Source organism: Camponotus floridanus, unplaced genomic scaffold (assembly GCF_003227725.1).
Source record: "Camponotus floridanus strain SB8 unplaced genomic scaffold, Cflo_v7.5 scaffold1, whole genome shotgun sequence".
NCBI lineage: Eukaryota > Metazoa > Arthropoda > Insecta > Hymenoptera > Formicidae > Camponotus > Camponotus floridanus.
Window position 1 is genome coordinate 3,644,999 of NW_020229214.1, and position 16,415 is coordinate 3,661,413.

The following is a 16,415-nucleotide window of genomic DNA, read 5'->3' on the forward strand; positions in this document are numbered from 1 at the left end:
ACCTTTCGTCTGTTCCAGTCAATCGAATGTTTACCTGGCGACATTACTAAGATACGACAGGATTTCTGGAAGCGATGGAACCTAGAATATCTGAATGAACTTCAGATGCGCAATAAATGGCAAAAGGATGGATCAAATTTAGACGTTGGTACCGTCATACTTATAAAGGAAAAAATCTGCCATGCACACAGCAGACATTGGGCAGGATTAAGGGAGGATTCTCATATAACGAGTTAAAAAAATCGATTTCTTTTTTCTCTGCTTAAATCAATTCTAATACATGTGGAAGGCCAACTATATGGCCCTGGAATCGTCGATTAGGGCTGTAAGTATTAAAAAGTATTACTTTTTATAACCAAAAACTTTAAACGCGTTTTTTTCAAAATCACTTTTTTCAAACTGTGTGCAGGATAACTAAAAAAATATTTGACCAATTGGTTTCTTCCAGTACTATACATGTAGAAAATTATATTTTTCATCAAATGAACCACAAAAATTAACATAAATTTTAAAGTAAATAATTTTTATTTTACAATAAAGATGAAAATTTTTATGGAAAAATTGCAAGTTTTTTTTCAAATATCGCTATTTTTTTCAATTTAGTTTTCTTTCTTGCTCAATCAGGTTCAAGCGATGCGTAATGATCTATAATTAATAAATAATTTTTATTTTTCTATTTTAGACTATTGCAGCGGATGCTAGATTGCACACCGTCTGCGACGCCGAAAGGCGCTGAAGGCGGGCGTCGATATCTATATTTAAATACATGCTTTTCTTAATAAAAAAAATATTTTTATATTTTATTTTCTTAAGTAAAGTACTACGTAAAGTACACTACTAAAGCTTGAGATACTTTGACTAAATACTTTCTTTAAAAAAAATTCCAAAAATCTGCTTCTTTTTTTGGCTGTTTAGAGTCCTTAAGAATCCTTAAGGAAATACATCCAGGCGAAAAAGGAGTAATTCGAGCTGCTACTGTCAAAACTGCCACCAACGAAATAAAGAGAGCTGCAAAAACTATGTCTATTACCAGAACATTGTTATTCATATATATTATAATATAAGCATTCGTAACGTTATATTCATGCGAGATCAACGAACACGTAGTTGATCGGTACCCTCTCAACGAGGGAAGTGTGTTGCGTAGAACACAACGTCGTGCACGACATACATCTTAGTCGAGGAATAAATGTATGCAAAGCATGAATGTATGAAAATCATAGACGTATTAATATAGAGTGTTTTCCAGCTAGGATATGGAAATTATACTGTGTAAAAATCTTGTTGAAACGATCAAAATATAGGATTAATTTCTGAAAATCTCTATAGTGAGGGCCTGTATTGTGATTAAAATATGTAGTTATGATGTATTATAATATATTGTATAATTTAGAGCAATAGTTTTATTGCCGTTTATTTTGTTCTTTACTAACATTAGTCAGTAAAATAATAACGGAAAATTATCATTGCTTTGCATAGTTTACACTTAATATATAATCTATATACTTACATCTTTAACCCACACATTTTATATTTGCAATCAGTATAAATACGATGTTTTCCAATGGCTACAAATATTCTACAAAATTGTGTGTAATAAAGTGAAATAATCTTAGCAAAATGAAGATTATTGTGCTTTGCGTCTGTGTTTTAGGATTTGCTGTAAGAATTTTAATATTATTTTAATGTAAATTATAACAATATAGTAATAATAATAATAATAATAGTAAAAATAATTTAATACATTATTATTTTATACATTATTTTATAGATTTTGATATATTAAATAATATAATATCCAGATATATATGAAGAAAAAAAATTATTATTTAAAGAAAATAAATTAAATAAATTATAAAAATATTATATTTAATTAAGGTATACTTAATGTAATTTTACATGATTATATAACAATTTAGGAAAACGAATTATTTAAAATAGTATATAAAATAAAATTGACTATTTCTTAGTTATCCGACTTAGTTGGAAATAAAACAATAAGACAAAGTGCAGAGGAAGCAGAGGGTGCATTAAGGGAAAAATTGGAGACTTGTATGACAGAAAATAATGTAACTTTCGGTAACTATAATAATATATAGTATATATTGGAGAATTGTCTTACAGCTCATTATTTAAATTTTTTTTAACAATTTTGAACAAATTATGCTTTGCATTATTTATAAATATTTCTTTAACATAATTTTTTAGTGTTTTATTTAATTAATTCTCTTTAATTTAATAGAATTTCTATATTTACTCAATCTATTTAAAGTAAGTTTAAAATAAGCAATATACGCACTTTTTCTTGCAATTCTACAATTTATTTTTTAGATGCTTGGTCCGAAGCGGTACAAATATTGATTAACGTGCATAAAAAACCTGAAAATGTAGAAAAGTCACGAAAACTAGGTTGCATCCTAGCTTGTTATTTAAAAAAACAGGATTTGGTAAATTTTTTGTACTATATAAATTTATTCTCTGTGTATAATACATGATGATATGATATTTATTGTTAGTTATAAAATTTTTTAATTTAAAAAAACTAAAGAATTTTTTAATAATATAAAGATGATATAAAGACATCAATATATGTAATAAAATATTATTTCACTATAAAGTAATATAAAAATCGATATTTTATACATTATTAATAGTACATACATGTAATTATGAATTTACTTTACTTTTATGAATATCTAAGTTAGAAAAATACTCAGAACTTTATATTCTTCTGTTTTTCCTATTTTATTTACAAATTTTATTTATAATATAGATGGAAGATTCAAAGAATGAGCAGAAAGCTTATGCAATAATAGATATAATATCTATTGGTCATCCTCGCAATGCCGAAGCACAAAGGATTGCACGTAATTGCATAAAAGAAGGTAACTTATTATTATTTCTATTATAAACATAAGAAATTTTATATATTACAAATATTATAGGAAATAAGAGAAAACAAACTCAGTTTCACGATATGTGTATATTCTTGCACTAATTTTTGCTTCAGCTTTAAATAAGCTAATAAAAACAGATCTTATATTTTGTGTTAAAATATAATATAAAGAATAAAAAAATATATATTTTTAAATTTTTCGACAGTTTTTAATTATATTTATATTATTTTTATTTATATTCTAGTAAAAAATATTACAGAAGAATGTGAAAAGTGCTTCTCTCTATTTACTTGTACTGTAAAAGCTATACATAACTTGATACTTGAAGGACATGAAAGACCAGAAATTGATGAAAATGAAGAAACAGAACAAACTATTTGAATGTCATTAATTGAACATTATTTATGTGTTTTTATTAATATAAATTTGCAACAAAATATATTAAATAAACAATTATATATTAAATAAACAATTATATTTTTTCTCTTGAATTATATTCTTGATTTTCTGATATAATGAATTCTGCTATAATAATTCTGATGATGAAATAGCTACAAATGTAAAATAATTAATTATTAATTTTTAATTTAATTTAAGTAACATATTAATTTTACTAATATTTTATATTTCATAAATGGATGAATAAAAATAAAAATATTTGAAAATCAGTTTTTATATGAAGTTGTTTAAAATTAACAGTTGCATGAATAAAATTCTGATATTTTTAACGATTCAAAATCGTGTATTTCTGTAGAAAACTTGATCATAAGAGATTTAACGAAAAGAGATTCATTTTTTAAGAGAACAGTTTTCAAAGATTTCTTTAAGTTAATATTTTAATTAAATTAAGTTGCATATATATAATATATTATTTGTCGATGCATATTATATAAAAGATAAATAAGCAAAAGTATTTTAGAACTAGGTAACCTAACTTAATTATTTAAATTTTACACTTTTAATTATTGAATTTGTGACATTAAGATGACAAGAACAGATAATCTTGACATGATTAAACTCATTAATAGTGCTGATAAAATAAACTTTATCATACAAGAAGTAAAAAGGGAAAAGGAATAAAATATGTCTTTCAGTTTCTAGATTTTCTTTTAAAATATGTCTTTTAGTTTCAGAAACTATTATGTTTTAGAGATTTTTTTTATGCTCAATGATATATTTAACTTTGGAATGATAAAACTGTATGTATTCGTGTATTTTAGTACATGTAATTTGTGTGTGTGTATATAATAATATAATCTCTTCAATTTCTTTAATTAATATTGGAAAAATTCCATATCTATTTTATCACATTATTGTTTATTACATTTTTGTTTTCCTAGAGTAAATTACTGCAAGATTACTGCATTAACGTTAAAGCATAAAATATTTCAAAATACTAAATATTTTTCCAAAAGAAAAAAGATTTATAATTACCTTCTTGAAAAAAACATGTAAATAGAATGTTTATCTATTTGGATTAATTATATTAATTATATTAATCCAAATTCATTCAATTTTAACTCAACTTTATTAAAAAAATATATAAAATATTTAAATAGAATTCTCTCTCTTTCTCTCTCCTTTTTGAGTACAAAAATAATCATAAAATAACTTGTGCTATTTCTTTATAAATCGAACAAATATTTTATATACACACACACACACACACACACACACACACACACACACACACACACACACACACACACACACACACACACACACACCACACACACACACACACACACACACACACACACACACACACACACACACACACATATATATATATATATATCATCCTTTAATAAAGTTTATGGACAACAAGAAAATGTAAGTTGATCACAAATGTAATTTTGATGACGGCATAATTGGACAAGTTCGAAACTCATGTACATGAAAGTTTCAGATGCATCTTTGTTACCCGTTAATTGGAACAGGTAATTTCCGATATGTGTCATCCAAGAATTTAATCTATTCTTCAAACATTTCCAACGTATCAGAAAGCTAAATGAAATTTATTGAATAGAAAGCTATAATTTATTAAAATTTAACACAAAAATAGACATCAAGATAATAAAAATACAAATATGTATATATAAAAAAATTGTATACATATATACATACATACATATATATGTGTGTGTGTGTGTGTGTGTGTGTGTGTGTGTGTGTGTGTGTGTGTGTGTGTGTGTGTGTGTGTGTGTGTGTGTATGTGATATGATTAAAGCTCGCGAAACGCGGTCCTTCCTAGGAATAACTAGTCAATCCGTAGATTTACCAATTGCTTGGATCAAAATCCGAAATAGATTTAAATTTTGACCATTGATTAATGTGTTTTTAATCTCTCTAGGAGAAAATAAACAGGCCGGTTAAAGATAGAAACTAAAATAATCCAGTTCCTTTGACTAGTTTAGATATGACTGCATGAATGAGATAGACAAATCGTGATGTGCATCTTGTTTGTCGTACATATTATGTTCTTTTTATATCAGTATATTATTTTAATACGTTTTTTTAAAAGATACTTATATTTTATTAAATAAAAATTTGTTTATTTTAATGTTTTTAATTACTTTATTTAATATGATTTCAATTATTACTACGAAGTTTTTGTTAATAAATGTAAAAATTGATAAGATATTAGAATGTACCAAAAGATTATTTAATACCTCTTTTTAAAAGTCTATTACAAGTTACTTACCTTTTATATTATTTTATATCGAAAATAAAAGAAATATAAGCGTTTTTTTTGATATTTGAATTCAAGTACGAAAATTGTAACAATTTATTATGTAAATAAAAAAAAGATAAAAGTAATCAGAAATATAATTTTTTTTTATTAATCAAACTCCGAATAAAAGCATGCCTTTGATCAGGTATGCTAGTTTATCATAGAATCGACAAAAACGGCCTAGTTAAAGGCTAAAATATAAAAATGTTTCGAAGATTGAAACTTAGTCAATCCTCAGAATCGACTCAAAGTGATCGTGTTACGACCTTTGACCATAACATGTATGTATATGTCATGTCATATTCTAGTATATCATATTTGCAACTGTAAGAAAAAGTAAATTATCAATATACTTTCTTCTACACATCATATATTTTATGCTTATATAATGTATGACCTCGATTTTATCTATGTATTTTATATTTGCAGCCGATATAAATACAATGATGCTGTTATGCTTCGCACAGTACTTAAACAAGTATAATAATTAGAAACAGAGCATTCATATAAGCAAGATGGCGCGCGGATTCTACATTATCATTTTCGCATTTATTGTAAATATCTTATTTTGCTATAAAAGAAAGAGTTAAAAGTAAAAAAAAGATTTTTAAAAAATATTTTTAAAATAAATTGAAACTTTTAATTAAAATTAATATATAAATATACTAAATTATAATTAACTACTATAATGTAGAAAAAGAAGACAAAATTAATTAAAATAATACAAAATATAATTGCACATATTTTAGCCTGCTATATTAACTAAAGATTTTAAAATGGACGACAAACTAGCATCCGATCTAACAAAACTACTACAACACTTGCCTGATTGAAACTGATACCATAAGTAAGTTATTAATTTATACATGACTTAATTTATATTAAGATGTTATTATTCTTTCTCTTTCTCTCTCAATTTGTGTTTTTAGGAATTGTATGACTAAGCCAACGATTTTTAAAAATATTTCTTTTATTATATGTTTAATCTCTTACCTAATTTTTAATATCTATCATAAGATTCGAAGATCACTATTTCATATATATTAAAATTTTATTTAAATAAAATTTCTTTTAATGTTTATTAAAAATTAAATAAGAAAAGTGTTACTTATTTCCACATCGAAATCTATAAATTCTATTAAAATAATATACAGGGTGGAGCATCTAAAACAGACCACCTGAATAACTCGGCTGCTTTCGGTGATAGAAAAGAATGCTTCAGATCACATTTGCTTGGTTTTACGAGAACTATAATCTAATATAAAATTTAATATAATGAAAACACATAGTTATTTCGAAGAAAAAATATGTAATTTGCAATTAACAATTAACATATTTTTTCTTAAAACTAATTATATGTTTTCTTTACACCAATTGATTTCTCTCATTATTTTATACATAAAAGTATTAAAGTAAGATAATCAAAAAATGAATATTTTACAAGATATTTTACGGTTTATGTAAAATTAAGAAATGATTTCAAGCTCATAATTCGGAAAGTACTTAATGAAAATTAACTTAATTATAGTATTTTGAAAAGCTCTCGAAGATCAGCTGCAAGAATATGCAATAAAAAGTAGGCGGTTCCATTTAAAAAATCAAAGTTGACCTTCGTAGACCTTCTCCACCCTTTCACCTACAAAAAAAACCATCTTAGATTATAGTTCTCGTAAACCCAAGCAAATGTGGTCTAAAGCATTTTTTTCTACCTCATCGAAAGCAGCTGAGTTATTTAGGTGACCTGTTTTAGATGCTCCATCCTGTATATATATATATATATATAGATATAGATATATACAATATTATATATTATATACTAGTATATATATAATATTAAAATATACGTATTATTGTTAATACGTAAATAATACATATTATGTTTTAGATATATTTTATTTAAATATTTAAATCTTTCATAAAATGAATAGAAAATTATAGTTATTGTATAGATTATAATATATAATGGATATTATATATTTTTTTAAATATTAGAATATTTATTTTACAGATGATATGTTCACAATAGGAGATCTAATACATGATAGGCATAAACAATCTGAAAATCAAGAAAAACTAAGAAAAAATAGTTGTGTTGTCTATTGCATATTACAAAAAGAGAATGTGGTAAGTTTTTTTGAGATAATTTTGTATAACACGTGATGTTCAAAATTGCAAACTATATTTTTAGATAACAAAAAAATTATTAAATATTAAATACATAAATGTAATAATCTTATAATATTTTTATTTTTTTAAAGTCAGCACATTAATTATTAATTTTATCTAGAAATTATAGTACGTCCAATAAGTAAAAGAATAACATAAAGTTAAAAGAATAACATAAACTAAGATTTTTAGAACAACTTTTAATTCATGTTTCATTTGAACATTAATAATAACATTAATTAATAACATTAATAACATTAATTAATATTCTAATAATATGCTATATAGTCTAATAATATAATTATATATCATATTTTATATTGATGTAAAAATATGGTTTACTTTAAACATAATGTAAAGTAAAATTTTTGTATTTTTAAAGATAATCAATTTTTATCGATACTTTAATCTCCTCATTTATATTTTTTAAATAATGTTAGATAAAATAATCGGAATTCAAACAAGAGACATTACATACTAAGTTTACTGAAATGACAAGTATCCAACCAGAACATTCTTTACAAAGCTCTGAATGATTGGATAAAAGAAGATAAAATAATATTATATGCATATTCTAATTTTTACAATGAAAATAAAATTATTTAGGTTACGTTAAGGAAAATTTATAATATTGTTCATTATATAAATTTATAAACAGAATAGGTTAATTAATTTACATTTTGCTAATTTAATGTTGTAGCAAAAAATGCATAATATGGATATAATATTTAAATTAAATGTATATGATACTTTATATTTATACAGGGTGACCCATTTTAACTTAGGCAGCCAAATAACTCGAAAAATAAGCACACTACGAAAAAATGGTTAGAATCAAAATTTCGTCATTTCGAGGGGGACGTACAATGACGTTAAAATCAGCCCCCCCACCCCTCCCCCTGGGCGGTGAGGGGGGGCAAGTTTGAAATCTTAAATGGGAACCCCTATTTTTGATTGTATATTCTTATAGCTGTCCTCGAGAGCTTTCCAAAACACTATAATAAAATATTTTTCCCTCAAGCATTTATCGAGTTATGAGGCTTCAAATCATTTCTTAATTTTACATAAACCGTAAAATATCTTGTAAAATATTCATTTTTCGATTATTTTACCTTAATACTTTTATGTACAAAATAATGAGAGGAATCAATTGGTGTAAAGAAAACATACAGTTGTTTTTAAGAAAAAATATGGAATTGTTAATTGCAAATTACATATTTTTTCTTAAAAACAACTATATGTTTTCTTTACGCCAATTGATTCCTCTCATTATTTTGTACATAAAAGTATTAAGGTAAAATAATCGAAAAGTGAATATTTTACAAGATATTTTACGGTTTATGTAAAATTAAGAAATGATTTGAAGCCTCATAACTCGATAAATGCTTGAGGGAAAAATATTATTATAGTGTTTTGGAAAGCTCTCGAGGTCAGCTATAAGAATATACAATCAAAAATAGGGGTTCCCATTTAAGATTTCAAACTTGCCCCCCCTCACCGCCCAGGGGGAGGGGTGGGGGGGCTGATTTTAACGTCATTGTACGTCCCCCTCGAAATGACGAAATTTTGATTCTAACCATTTTTTCGTAGTGTGCTTATTTTTCGAGTTATTTGGCTGCCTAAGTTAAAATGGGTCACCCTGTATATATTTTACTTTTTCCTCACTTTTATTAATTCTTTTTGTGTTGTAGTAAAAGATATTGGAGATAAATGCAAAAAAAGTTTTGCTCTAACGATGTGTTTCTTCAAAGAACGAAAGACTTCTTTCTTAAGGAAAACATGGAAATCATAAGGGACATGAACACCATCATGAACATGAACATCAATAAATACAATTAACAATAATTCGGAATCTTCTAGAATTATTTTTTTATTTTTTATATAAAACAAAATTTTTTAATTAATAAAATATATTTATGTAATATTCATGCGTATGTAGGAGAAGTCCCGTTTTATTATTACCTTTCCGATTGCCAATTGCTTCGTTTGCGCACAAGATTTTGCCAACAGCTTCTTTTGTCAACATTTCTGATTGCCTACATCCCGATTGCATGCATATATTATTGCACACACAAATAAAAATAAAAATACGAAAGTACGATTACACACATGACATTATTTCATGTAAAAAATAAAAATATAATTAAATGCTTTGGGTAAGATTTTCGTATGCGACTCATCTCCAAATTTGATCAATTTTTACGGACATACAGTACTAAATAAAGTCAAAGGCTAATAGGCAGAAACGTTTTGTTCTTAAGATATTCAAATTTTTATTATTTTTATACTTTTTTATGTTATTTATATTATGTTGAATTTTTCGATTGTAAGCGCAAAGTCGGTTCTTTGGAGAACTTAGTGGGTCATTGAACATAATGCGGCCTGAAATGAAATCTATAATTGTTCTGTTTCACATGAGTTATTGACTTTCACGCGAAGCGAGATTCATTTCTATTTCTTAAGTATAGTCCTAAGTCCAAAATATTTTTGAATTCTAATATTTCTTTTTATATGGAAATCTTAAATATTATTTATTTAAGAAGATAATTAAAATTAAAATATCAAAAATAAACGTTTCTGCACATTCGCTCTTATAACATTCGACTTTATTTAGTACTATATGCTTGTAAAAGTTCATCGAATTCGAAAATGGGACGCATACGGAAATCTTATCATCAAATTGATTAAAGATTTTAAGATGGGATTGTGTAAGCAATCCAGTATCAGTCTGCACTTTTAATCGTGGATTCTAATTATGCAAAGTCATTTTCTTATTATATGTGTGCAATAATGTTATGTGTGCAATGTGCATGTGAGCAATGTCATGTATGTAATGTGTATGTGTGTAATAATGTTATGTGTGCAATATGTGCGCAATAATGTCATGTGTACAATCGTACTTTCGTTTCTTTATTTTTTCCTGTGTGCAATAATACATGTAGGCAATGGGGGTGTAGGCAATCGGGAATGTTGACAAAAAAGCTGCAAAATGTTGTGCGAAAACGAAGCAGTTGGTAAAATCGGCAATGTAGGCATCTGAAGCCCTCCTCAATAAAATAGCAACAAATATAAAAACAATATTACTTTTTCTAATATTTTAAATTTCATAAATAAATGAATAACAATAAAAATATTTAAAAATCAGTTTTTATATGAAGTTGTTTAAAATTAACAACAATTTCATGAATAAAATTCTAATACTTTTGATGATTTAAAACCGTGTATTTCTGTAGAAAACTTAACCATAAGAGATTTAATTAGAAGAAATTCAACATTTTTCAAAAATTCCTTTAAGTTAATATTTTAATTAAGTTAAGTTGCATTTGTCGATACATATTATATAAAAGATAAGAAAGCAAATGTAATATATTTTAGAGCTAGATAATTATTGTTTAAATTTTATACTTCTAATTATTGAATTTTTGTGCTGATAACACGAATAGATAATCTTGACATGATTGAACCCATTAATAGTACTGATAAACTTCATCACACAAGAAAATAAAGGAAAACGCGAATAAAAATGTCTTTCAGTTTCTAGAAACTATTATATCCTAGATATTTTTATTGAGACGTAATGATACATTTAAATTTGGAATGATAGAACTGTATGTATTTGTGTATTTTAGTATATGTAATTTGCGTGTGTGTATAATAATATAATCTCTTCACAATTCCCCTAATTAATATTGCAAAAATCTCATGTTTCTTTTATCACATTATTGTTTACTACATTTTTATTTTCCTAGAATAAATTACTGCAAGATTGCTGCATTAACGCACAAACTGTTTCAAAATACCAAATATTAAAAAAAAATTATAATTATTTTCTTTAAAAAAAACATGCAAATAGAGTGTTTATCCGTTTAGATTAACTCTATCAATCCAAATTCATTCAATTTTAATTTATATTATTTAAAAAATGTATAAAATATTTGAATCGAATAATTATCTCTCTTTCTCTCTCTCTCTCTTTTTAAATATAAAAAGAATAAAAAATAATTTTCTCTTTTTCGCCCTCTTTTTTAAATACAAAAATAAAATAATTTGTACTTTATATACATATATATATATATACATATATTTTATATATATATATGTATATATATATATATATATATATATATATATAGTGTATCTGAAATGATGTACTAAACTTTAAGAGCGTATTCTAGAGGTCTTATTCAAAATAAGACTTTTTTTTCCTATGAACATGGGTCCGCAAATAAACCCCCTCCGAGCTAGAAGTCCCTAAAGTTTAGGGAAAAAATTAAAAATTGGCTGTATTTCAGAAAAAAAAGGTTTTGACGTTACCTATTACTCTCTTTTGAGAGATAAATAAATTTGCGTTACGGATGTTTGGTTAATTTCACACATTTTCGAATTTTAGCTGGGAGGGGAGTTAATTTGCGGACCCATGTTCATAAGAAAAAAAGTAATCTTATTTTGACCTCTAGAATACGGTCTTAAAGTTTAGTGCATCATTTCAGATACACCCTGTATATATGTATAGGTAAAACTCGCGAAACACAGTCCTTCTTGGAATAACTAAACTAATAACTAGTCAATCCGACCAACGGCTTTGGTCAAAATCCGAATTAGATTTAAATTTTGACCTTTGATTGATATGTTTTTAGTCAATCCTAGGAAAGAATAAACAGGCCGGTCAAAGATAGAAATTAAAATAATCCAATTCATCCTTTGACTAGTTTAGGTGAAATTGGAATAAGGTAGACAAATCGTGATATCTTGTTTGTCGTACATGTTATGTCTTTTTTATATCAGTATATCATTTTAATACGTTTTTTTTAAAAGATATCTAAATTTCATTTAATAAAAATATGTTTATTTTAATTTTATTATTTTAATTAATTTTATTATTTATAATTACTTTATTTGATGTGATTTCAATTATTACTACAAAGTTTTTGTTAATAAATATAAAGGCTGTTAATAAGACGTAAAGGTTGTTAATAAGATATTAGCTAATATTAGTTACTAGATATTAGCTAGTATTACTAGTTATTTACTAGTTACTTACTAGATATTAATAAGATATGTATCAAAAGATTACTTAATAATAAGCCTGTCCATTAGTTTTACAAGTTACTTACTTTTTATATTATCGAAAATAAAAGAAATATAATCGTTTTGTCGGTAGTTGAAAATTCAAGAACGAAAATTGTAACTATTTATTAAGTAAACAAAGAAAAAGATAAAAATAATAATCAGAAATATAATTTTTTTTATTAATCAAATTCCGAATAAAAGCATACTTAGGATTGACAGGCAAGATCCAAAATATTTTTTTATTTTCTTCCTTTACCAGGCTAATTTATTCTAGAATCAACAGAAAACGTCCTGGTCAAAGGCCAAAATATAAAAATATTTCGAAGATTGACTAAGGGACTTAGTCAATTCTCAAGATCGACTAGTCAAAGTAAGAAGTGACCGTACATTGACCTTTGATAACATGTATGTATATGTCATGTCATATTCTACTATATCATATCTACACCAGTCGGAAAAATATGTTATCAATATGTTTTCTTCTACATCATATGTTTTATGCTTATATAATGTATGACCTCGGCGATTTTATCTACGCATTTTATATTTGCAGCCTATAAATATAATGATGCTGTTATGCTCCGCACAGTACTTGAACAAGTGTAATTAGATACAGAGTAATTATATAAGCAAGATGACGCGTGGATTTTACATTATCGTTTTCGCATTCATTGTAAATATCTTATTTTGTTATAAAAGAAAGTGTTAAAAGTAAAAAAGATTTTTTAAAAATATTTTTAAAGTAAATGGGAACTTTTAATTAAAATTAAAATTAATATATAAATATACTAGATTATAATTAATATACTATAATTAAATAATGTAGAATAATGTAGAATAAGAAGGTAAAATTAATGAAAATAATACAAAATATAATTGCACATATTTTAGCCTGCTATCTTAGCTAGAGTTTTAGATGTGAATAAGAAACTAGCATCCGACCAAAACTACTACAATACTTGCCTGATTGAAACCGGTACCACTGATAGTAAGTTATTAATTTATACAACACTTTATTATTCTCTCTCTCTCTCTCTCCTTCCCCTTTCTCTCTTTCCCCCCCCCTCTCTCTTTCTCTCTCTTTCAACTTGCATTTTTAGGAATTGTGTGATTAAGCCAACGAATTTTTAAAATAAATTTTATTTTTATATTTAATCTCTCACACAATTTTTAATATATAACCAAGATTTACTCTTTCATATATATTAAAATATTATTTAAAAACTTTCCTTTAATGTTTATTAAAAATTCAATAAAAAAGCGCAGTTATTTGCATTTCGAAATCCAAATTCTGTTAAAATAATATATATATATATATATATATATATATATATATATATATATATAATACTATATACTAATACTCTATACTAATTACTCTATACTAATAGTATATAATACTATATACTAATACATATAATATTAAAAATACGTATTATGTTTTAGATATTTTTTTATTTAAATATTTAAATCTTTTATAAAATGCATAGCAAATTATAGTTATTGTATAGATATTATAATATATAATGGATAATATATATTTTTTTAATTACTAGAATGTTTGTTTTACAGATGATATATTCACACTAGGAGATCTAATACAGGAGAGGCATAAACAATCCGAAAATCAAGAAAAACTAAGAAAGAATAGTTGCTTAATCTATTGCATGTTTCAAAAAGAGAATATGGTAAGTTTTTTGAGATAGTTTTTTATAACATATGATGTTCAAAATTGCAAACTATATTTTTAAATAATAAAAAATTATTAAATATATAAATGTAATAATCTTATAATATTTTTATTTAATAATCTTATAATATTTTTATTTTTTTAAGTCAGTATATTAATTATTAACTTTATCTAGAAATTATATAGTACGTTCAATAAATAATGTTCAAATAATAATAAACTGAGACTTTTAGGACGACTTTTCATGTTTTACTTGAACATTAAGAAAAAGATTAATTTTTATTGATACTTTAATCTTCTCATTTATATTTTTTAAATAATGTTAGATAGGAGAATCGGAATTAAACCTAGAAACAATACATACTAAGTTTACTGAAAAAACAAATATCCAACCAGGACACATTCTTTACAAAGCTCTGGATGATTGCATAAAAGAAGGTAAAGCAATATTATATGTATATTCTAATTTTGTAATAAAAATAAAGTTATTGGCTACGTTAAAGAAAAATATTTATAATATTATTCATTATATAAATTCAGAAACAGAATAGGTTAATTAATTTACATTTTGCTAATTTAATGTTCTAGCAAAAAATGCATAACATGCATCTAATACTTAAATGTATATAATACTTTATATTTTACAATATATATTTTACTTTTTCCTCTCTTTTACTAATTTTTTTGTGTTGTAGTAAAAGATATTACAGATAAATGCGAAAAAAGTTTTGGTCTAGTGACGTGTTACTTCAAAGCTAAAGAAAGGTTTCTGTCTCAAAAAGAACATGGAGATCACGAGGGACATGAACATCATCATGTTCATGAACATGATCATGAACATGATCATGAACATGATCATGAACATGATCATGAGCATGAACAGTAAATACAATTAACAATAATTGGATTTTCTGGAATTATTTTTTAACTTTTTATATAAAACAGAATTTCATGTGTATATTATAATTTAATAAAATAAAAATGCTGATTATCTTAAAATTAAAATTATTAAAAAAAATTAGTACATGTTTTTAAAATTTATATCATATAAATCAATTATTTAAATAAGAAGACAATTATATAAATACATGAAAATATAATTGAAGAGAGAGTATATATCTTCTTTTTTATTTCTCTTTTTATAATTATATTATATTATTATGATTTCTGTTTTATAATTATTGTTTTCACAGATTAATAAGAATACGTAATCATATGTAATGCATGTCACATTAAGATTATTTCTTATGATATAAGTCTGTATTTTTATCTTAAAATATAAATTGTAAGATTAATTAAATGCATAGATTTGTGAATTATATTTGTATTTCTTATACTTATGTAATTGTTGTTATTCGCGTTATTTGAAATACACATCTGTATCCATATTTAAACATATAGTTTATAATGACTAATTTTTTTAAACTTTTTGTATCTCATTTTACTTTAACATATGAAAATCCTAAACATATAAAAATTATTATATCTATAAATTAAAAACTGCAATATTTGTAAGAAATTAAGCCAATACGCCTGTTATTATTAGCTTCATAGCATTGTTGATATTGTTTTATCAATGTTTGAAATATTTTAGAAAAGCAAAACAAGAATATTAATCGAAAAATTGTAAATGAAAAAATACAGCCGTGAATAATTTTTCTACTCACAATAAAAATTATATTTAACATAAAGATATAATAGAGATTTATATTTATATTTTATATAGACATTTTCCAATACATTATAATAAAATAAAAATAACAGATTAGGTAAATGTGACACTAGAACATTTTTTAATGTATTTATTATACATATTATATATAACTACTTATTTAATTGATGGCATTATGAAATAATG

At 24.5% G+C, this 16,415-nt stretch overlaps 2 protein-coding genes and 1 long non-coding RNA gene across 3 annotated transcripts; all 3 read left to right on the plus strand.

Moving 5' to 3' along the window:
* Positions 1-1,558: 1,558 nt before the first annotated feature.
* LOC105258433 (pheromone-binding protein Gp-9) lies at positions 1,559-3,278 on the plus strand. The gene is made up of 5 exons (XM_025407646.1): positions 1,559-1,662; positions 1,971-2,079; positions 2,332-2,447; positions 2,774-2,885; positions 3,142-3,278. The coding sequence occupies exons 1-5, from the start codon at positions 1,621-1,623 to the stop codon at positions 3,276-3,278; spliced, it is 516 nt and encodes a 171-aa protein (XP_025263431.1). The 5' UTR covers positions 1,559-1,620.
* A 2,837-nt stretch (positions 3,279-6,115) lies between these two features.
* On the plus strand, positions 6,116-11,011 carry LOC112637929. The gene is made up of 4 exons (XR_003122839.1): positions 6,116-6,185; positions 6,381-6,478; positions 7,640-7,755; positions 9,489-11,011. It is a non-coding gene; the product is annotated as an uncharacterized LOC112637929 (long non-coding RNA).
* A 2,409-nt stretch (positions 11,012-13,420) lies between these two features.
* LOC112637829 (pheromone-binding protein Gp-9-like) lies at positions 13,421-15,508 on the plus strand. Its single transcript, XM_025408414.1, has 5 exons — positions 13,421-13,540; positions 13,759-13,855; positions 14,440-14,555; positions 14,884-14,995; positions 15,253-15,508. Exons 1-5 carry the CDS (start codon positions 13,502-13,504, stop codon positions 15,441-15,443), a joined length of 555 nt encoding a protein of 184 aa, XP_025264199.1. The 5' UTR covers positions 13,421-13,501; the 3' UTR covers positions 15,444-15,508.
* The last annotated feature ends 907 nt before the right edge of the window (positions 15,509-16,415 follow it).